Source organism: Coffea arabica, chromosome 7e, assembly GCF_036785885.1.
Source record: "Coffea arabica cultivar ET-39 chromosome 7e, Coffea Arabica ET-39 HiFi, whole genome shotgun sequence".
Taxonomy (NCBI): Eukaryota; Viridiplantae; Streptophyta; class Magnoliopsida; order Gentianales; family Rubiaceae; genus Coffea; species Coffea arabica.
The window spans coordinates 6,126,678-6,134,632 of record NC_092323.1 but is presented as its reverse complement, the minus strand read 5'-3'; the positions used below and the strand labels follow the sequence as shown (position 1 = coordinate 6,134,632).

Here is a 7,955-nt window from a genome sequence, read left to right as displayed (position 1 = left end):
GTAATTTCATAAACAAAATATTTATTTTGCCTAATTGAAAATGAAGTAACTTTTCTTTCCAAGTCTTGAACTGCCGCTGACGTAACTTTTACTATTATGCCTATCTGCGAAGAGAAAAACGTAAAGAACATCTTCATTTTGCTTCTTTCCTCTTCTTTTCCCTTGTTCCTTCACCAAAATCCAGAATGTAGACCGACAAAGAGGATCCCTGTTTATTGTTTCGACTGATCAAGTTTTCATTCTAACGAAAATGTAAATTAAAACGTTCCGCCTAAAACTAGAACACTAAGCTCCTTTCCACGGAATCAAAGAAGCGATTGAATATCTTGTTAATGGGTGTTTAGTAAAATTCTTGGGGCTTGGCTTCGGAAGACAAAAGCGTAACGTTATAGATGGTGTCAAATTTACAATAATGTAAGACTTGGGTCGAGCCCTGTAGGAGCTTTAATCGTATGGAAGCTGCAGGGCCAGAGCAAATTAATTGCATCCTCAAGCACAATGGGTTTCCATGCCGCACCAACGCCAGGAGTCACTAAATCTGGCCACCATCTTCGTCCCATCTCTGCTTGCCTTGTGCACCAGAGCGTGGGGCTGCACAACACCATCATCGTCTGGGATTGGTACCTTTTGAATGCCTTCCTTTTGTCTCTTGCAAGCATTTTGGTGACCACCCAATGCTTGTGAACGACAAAACTTCCTCAAAGGTTGCATGAGAGAACCTTACTGCCAGTGGTCGTCTTTCACGAGGTATATTAATGGCCGTACCACAGATGGGCCCGTCCACATTGAGGCTTAAACTCAACTGCTCGCGACAAAGGCTGTCATCTTTAACATTCCCTCCATCGTTGTCATTATTGGTTTTCAGTTCATAGTCTTGGCCCATTGCAGAATTGCAAGAATTTAGCAGGCATTTCGATTACAGGGTGCTCAAGCGACGGAGGCTCATAGAGTTGTATAGACGCCATCACCGCTTTAGCGGACAGAAGAAAGGGAGGAATACTTAAGGCATCAGAAGGGGCAAGAGGCATAATTTAATTTCGTCTCATCTTTGGATACGTGTTTCCACCTAATCATGATTTGTTAGGAAGCGCAGCTCATGTCAGTTTATGCTATTTGCCTGAAAAATGTAGGATTCTCGACTTGTCTTGCAAGTTTTTTATGAGCTTAATGGCATAAACACCATGATTCTACTTAAACATCTGCCGAGCAAAAGGCCAACTATATTCACGAGTTGCCACAATGTTAGTCCCTTGTTTGCTCTTCCCTTTCTAATGATGTTGTTTCCGTAATATTAAGACTTGAACTTGAGGGAAATCATAATTACAAAATTCTAACGCTCTTAATTCATACTCACTGAGAATAGCGTAGATATCAGGTCCCATTCTCGAGGCGTGTATTTGCGATTATATTCACATATGCGCAGTCGTGTGAAATTAAACATAATACTAAGACTAATCACAACAAAATATTAACATACAGGCATCCCTGCCAACCAATAAATGAGTCGGAAAATATTTTGCAAAGCTCTCAGCAAATTGTGATCCAAATGATCTAAATACTGGAGGCCTGCACCAACCAACCACCCACACACCCCCCACCCCAAAAAGAAAAAAGAAAAAAAAAAGACCACTTCATCTGCAGAAATAGCCATCAAAAGTAAATTAAAGGTACAACTGCAATTGCGGCCTATGGAAACAACCTGTTAGACCCCCTAACAACCCCGAGCAAGCTCGCATTTATTCTCAGAATCGAGTTCCAGAAATTCAAAGAAGTCCGAATACAATAAAGAAAGTATGTCCTGAGTTCAACCTCTCTCTCCTAAAAGTGACTGTGAAGGAGCTTTCAGGAAGAAGCTTCCGCACATATATTGGAATGATGAATCAGAACTGGATCAGCAGACCATTTAGTTTTCAATTATTTATCTAAAAACATATGTTCATGCTTACAATTGCAATCTCAAAGAGTTATTGGTCCATAAAAAGGTTTAAGTGCCACTTAAAACACAGATATCCAGTTACCAAACATCCAAATCTAGTTCTTCTAACATTGTACTGCAGGTAAAGCATCAAGGCACAGTGATACCAAACTCCAGTAAATAATAAACATTGCAGAACTGTACATTTGTCACTTTCCCTAAGAAAATAAATGTCAGATAGGCAGGAAATTTTGAAGAGGGATTCTATGACAGACAAAGGAAACAATCTCAATTACTTTCCAGAAGCAACAAAAAAGGAAGACCCCAAAGCATACAGCTCAGCTCCCCAACTAAAGGCCCTACAGCAAGCTCCATGGTATGACACATCCAGCACTTAGAATGCTGGTCCATAAGTCAATACCTTAAGTACCTAGATATGAAGAACATCAGATATTGGTGAATACCATGGATAATGCAAACAAATTTCAGCATCTCAACAGCAAGCTACATCTCACACAAGTAGGTTTATTCTTCCAAAGGCACGGGACTGACCCACAAATAAAGATCTCAGACATTCTTAGCAGAGTTTATGAATTCAACTAAGCAGGACAGCGAAAATCAATCAAGAACTTTTCCTATTTGTTCCATATGTTCTTCATTTTCTTAAAAATAAATGACAAGAAAATGACAAAAACTGGCTAGACATGTACACAAGAAGTCAAACAAAGCTTTACAATCTGATGTTGGCAAATAATGTGAAAATCCTAAACTCGGATACTAAATGACAAATAAATGTCTTATAGAGCAGAACGCAATTGTGTAATGGTTTTCCAAGCACTAAAGATGGGGGGAAGCAAAAGATACATGCATTCCCAATATTCAAACCGGCAGATGCTCAACAATTTCAAGGTTGAATGTAAATCATATTTTAACTACATTAAGCCCATTGCCATGATAAAGGGAAACATACGAATTAGCAACAGCAGCAACTAGTTGAATAATTTAGTACAGATCACTGAAACTTCCCTCATGCTCCGTCAGTCATATTATTACTGGTCCCTTCACAAAGCACATAATACAAGTATACACAGTACATGCAGAATAGCAACTTTGTCAAAATTTACTACTAATTGACCTTCATAGAGACTTTTCAGACTTCTAAGATGAAGTCTTTAAAACTTACAAACAGAAGAAAGATCGAAAGAAGAGCATTTTAAGAATATGGAAATTTTTTCTGCATGCGTTTGATAGTGGACAATTTGTGTTTTGGATAAATCTGAAGATTTCTCAATCCAAGTGAATCGGAAATGAAATGAACATGAAAAATCACATACTAGGCAATTGGCCATATTGCGTTAGCGACAAGGGCAAGTGCGAGAGAAAATGATACCCTGAGACAACTCGCAGCAAGTGCGCGCCTCGACAGCGATGTGCGACGTGAGACGAGTGGCGGCTACCACGCTGTGCAGAGGCAGTAGCGACTGAGTGCAAGCGAGAAAACCGCCGCTCCTGAGAGTCAGATAAGTTTAAATTACCGTGTACATGATTAAGATTTAACAGGCCAGGGATTTTTTTTATTAAAAAAAGAAAGGTAACAGGGAATGAAGCAGGAACCTGAGAAGGTCGGAAGAGAAGAGGCGGCGAGAAAGAGCGTATTGGCCGTGAAGAGGAGCTGACGAAGTAGGACGGAGACGGGGGAGGGACGGCGAGGAAGAGCGTGCGGTGGAAGCTCTTGCATTTGAGAGGAGAGACCTTGAGAGAGACCCGCGCCAAGCCATGTTTTCGTTGCTCGTGCTATTCTGATTTTGAGCCCGTCAACAAGAGGTTTAGAAATGCCCAGTAGGGTTTTGGAGCTGTAACAGCTCGACGACGTCGTCCGCTTTCAAACTCTTTTTCTTTTCTCTTGTTTTCTTTTCTTTTTTGGTGGCCAGAGTGCATCATATGAACTTTTTGAATTTTTGTTTTATTTTAATAAAGTTTGGGAGGCTTCAAAACTTACGGCTCCTTTTCCGCCTAGCATGTGATTTTTTTCCTTCTCTTTTTCATTTTTCATCCGCACCACCCCGTCGGGCCCCCGCCAAAAACCAGTAATTTGTTTCGGCCCTTTTGGTGCATCGGACAGCCTAAACCAGGAGTCTACCAGTAGAACGGCCTCGTGGATGAGATTGCTTTTACCCAAAACATGCTAGTTTTGTTTCCATGTAGTTTGACTCCCCCAATTTTTCGTCATAAATAGCAAAATTTAATCAACATTTTTCGCACGGTTTCTTAATGAGGAAAATTAGTAACACTCAATTTGATATCTAAAAATGCGCCATTCGCCTTCATCCATTTCTTGAAACTTGCATTGCAACAAATTTTCTCTCGCTTAGGTAATGGTGAAGGATGTTTATCAGGAAGGAAAGAAAGGAAAAAAAAAAGTAATGGTGAAGGGTGAGATTAAAAACCAAGATTAGTCTGATTAGTTACTGATATAGCTTGGGTCCTTGAAGTTGGACTAAAATGAGGATCTCTCCAACCCCGCTGGATTTGCTTTCTGTGTTGGATTTCACATTTTTTTGGGCTTACTCCAAAATCCCAAATAACAACGCACTTGGAGCCTGTAGACATTGCATTATTCACTCCATCTCACTTTGATAGTCCTGTTTTCCTTTTTCGTCTGTCCCAAATTGTAGTCCACTTTCCAATTGAAGAATGTAGTTGTATTTTAATTTTTCTAAAATACCCTTATTCAATGTAAGTTGTTGTTACTATAAACCTACTCCATTTAATGAGAGTTTATTCCTTTTTTACCATCAATTCAAGTTCTCATAAAATTGTACTCTAATTAATGTGAGAATATTTTAGAAAAATAGCTACCTAAATTGATTGCTCCAATAAAATTAACTATTTTTTCTTAAATTGTGTGAAAAAAGAACCTGGACTATCAAAGTAGGATAGAGGGAGTATTTCGTAGCAGACACCCACCCCACCCAAAAAAAATTCACAAATTCGATATACACGCCTGCTTAACTCGAAATTTTCACCGTTTCATTCGTAAGGACATATGAGTACTTAATACTAATAAGAAGCACAGGAATTAATTCAAGTAAGAACGAAGAAAAAGAATTTCACCTCCGCCAAATTCCCCACCAAAAAAAACAAAAAAACCAAGTTTGACCTGCTAAACGCCTAAGACTAAAACCAGTCACCAAGAAAAGAAGTAACCGTGAAGTAAAAAGCCAGAGAGAAGTCAACAACGATGATGATTACAACTTAAAACGAATGTTAACTAATTAATTTCCTATCCATAACCCCGGGGGAATTTCATTTTGTCTAGCGCATATGGAATGGAAGTGGGTAGTCCTTCTAATTACTTCTAACATTTAAGGCTGCTGCTACCCAACCCACCACAACATTCAATTCCCTTTTGAGACCAGTGAACAGAGAGTATTTTGATTCGCCCACCACCGCCTATTCCTACCTCCGTGAATCCCCCGCGCCACCCGTTTTCAATTTGTCTAAACAAATACTAATGTAGTTGACCACATGAATAAATCTCGAAAACAAACGAATCGCGTTTAACAATTTGTATAAATTTTGCTGCAGTGTCACTTGTAGAACACTAAAAGAGATGTTAACCTTGAATTGAATTGACGCCATCCATATTTCATTGCTTTGTAACACCGGAATCTGAATTTCATTGATCAAACCTTCTTCTTGACGTCTTCAAGTCTCGACGACGCACAAGTGATGGAGGAGGAGGAGGACCACCAGACAGCTTCTTCTCCATCGAATTCGAACCAACTAGACCTCTGCAAAACGGGGTGAATTTTTTTTTCCTTCTTCTTCCATGCTCCAATATTTTTTATTGCTCATTGTTGGCTGAGCTGCTTCTGCTCCTTGAGTCGCCGTAACACCCCTTCAAAAGCTGTTTCGAAGGCATCTCTACTATTCTCCCCATCATCACCGGGCATAGCATACAAAATTGTAGGTATTAAGTTAGTCACCCGTTCTCTCATCATCTGAATCTCTTCTATACCATAGCCCTGCAAAATCTTCTTAATGGAAGTACCATTTCTGACTTTGTTCTCACCTATAAACACCGAGAACCTCTCCGGGTCATCCCTCATGAACCATTCAAACTGACCGTGGATGCTCCTTTTCCAAAAGAAAACGGGTATCGAACCCGCTAACATACAGTCAAACGTGGATCTTCTCGTGTAAGCATCACCTCTAGGCTGCAAACAGAAATTCGAGTCCAAAAACGACTCCAGAACCGCCGGCGTTCCCTCCGCACAGGGAGTCTTAGAACAGTCCACCGCTTTGCACGAATCAGCCTCCTTCCGACACTGATCTAACAACAAAACCCTGAAATCGTTCTTTATCTTCTTGCGTCTTCCACCAACGTAAGTGAAGAGCTTTGACCGGTTGCGGGTCCGGACAAATTTCAGCCAGCTCTCCAGCTCAGCTTTGGACTTGGGATGAAATCCCGTAGGGTAAGGAACGCTGATCTCCGACCGATCCCAAGGATTACGCTCGATTGAGAGCTTTAACGTCTGCCTCATGGGAGGCATGAGAAGGAAGCTGGACCCCCACTTCTCATCGGTGTTCCTTCTGAAATCCCAAGACATCCTTCCCAGCATGATAAAATGGTCAGCCCCTTTAGACCTCTTCCAAGAGGGTTGGCCAGTGACCCACTTGAGCAGGCTCTCGCATTGAGAGTCTCGCTCGCTCGCACTAGAGTTACCGTACAGGTACTTGGCAGTTGCTAATCCAGCATAAAAGGGGATGTAGAACGCCGTGGCCGAATCTGGGTCGTAGGTTCTGCACCTGTAGTTGGAAATCCTCGCATGAAACATAACCTCCCCGGAAAACATGTGAGTCCAGTACCAAGCTTGAGTAAGATCTCTGGGCATAATCCCGTCGAGGCCGGTGGCTTTTGGGCCAAATCCATCGTTGGAGAGAGTTTTGCAGAGGGAAGTCCACGGATCTAGATCGTAGCAATTATCCAACAGCTTTTGGTTGAAGATCGGAGGAAGGTCGTAAACGTAAATGGTGCCATATTTGCACTGCCCATCTTGGGGAGCTTGGAGACGCTGTCGTAGACGGCGGAAAGAATGGTAGTGCTTTGGAGCACTGGTGAAGAAGAGGAGGAGGAGGATGGGTAAGAGAAGACCAGCAAAGAGCCAGGCACGACGGTTCTTGGGTTTGTCGAGAAAATTCCGTCTAGATGTCGTGAATCTGGCGAAATTCTGCATTTCTTCCCTTGCCTCTACTCTCTAGTGTACAGTTGGTAGAATCGGCGAAAGTTGCCTAGGGGTTTGGCTCCTACCTATTAGTATGACACTACCGCCTCCTACCAGTACCACGCTAGTATTTTTTTTATTATGGAAACTTTAATTACCGACGAATAGGAGCGTGTAAAATTAAAAAATTTTGATTTGTCGATTGAATTTAAATAGAATTCAAAATTTTGAATTCGATAATTCGAAATGAAAATTGGATTATTCGATTTTGAGTTAGAGGAAATCGGGTCGAATTCGGTAATAAAATTTTTTAAATTAGAAATTCTGATTTTGAATTCACAATTCGAAATTGAAATCAAAATCAGAATTCGGAACTCTTGTTTCGATTTCAAATCCGTTTTTCATATATATATATAATTTTTATATATACGTAATATAATTTTTATATTATAATAATAATTTTTATATTTTTGAATGTAGTGATTCGGAATTCCTATTTCGATTTCAAATTCGTTTTCATATATATATATAATATTTTTATATATATGTAATATAACATTTATTAATAATAATAATTTTTATACTCTTGAATTCGGTAAAATCAGAATTAACGAATTCCAAATTAAATTCAGAATGAATTCGAAATCAAAATCAAATTCGATCAGAAATTCTGATGCCAAAATTTTAAAAAATTTTGATTTCAAATTTTCAAATTATCGATTTCGATTCCGATTCACGCCCTATCCATCAATGACTTCGGCAAGTGGCGTCTTAAAAGCATGCAGTTTAAGTCGTCATGGAGCTGGCATACA

General features: G+C 40.1%; 1 protein-coding gene across 1 annotated transcript; it reads right to left on the bottom strand.

The window, feature by feature from the left end:
* Nucleotides 1-5,769: 5,769 nt before the first annotated feature.
* LOC113701725 (xyloglucan galactosyltransferase XLT2-like) lies at nucleotides 5,770-7,155 on the bottom strand. The gene has a single exon (XM_027222485.2). The coding sequence runs from the start codon at nucleotides 7,153-7,155 to the stop codon at nucleotides 5,770-5,772; it is 1,386 nt and encodes a 461-aa protein (XP_027078286.1).
* Nucleotides 7,156-7,955: the final 800 nt, after the last annotated feature.

Bases quoted from the DNA above. Each gene is read 5' to 3' on its own strand.
- LOC113701725 (XM_027222485.2), bottom strand. From the start codon at position 7,155: ATGCAGAATTTCGCCAGATTCACGACATCTAGACGGAATTTTCTCGAC.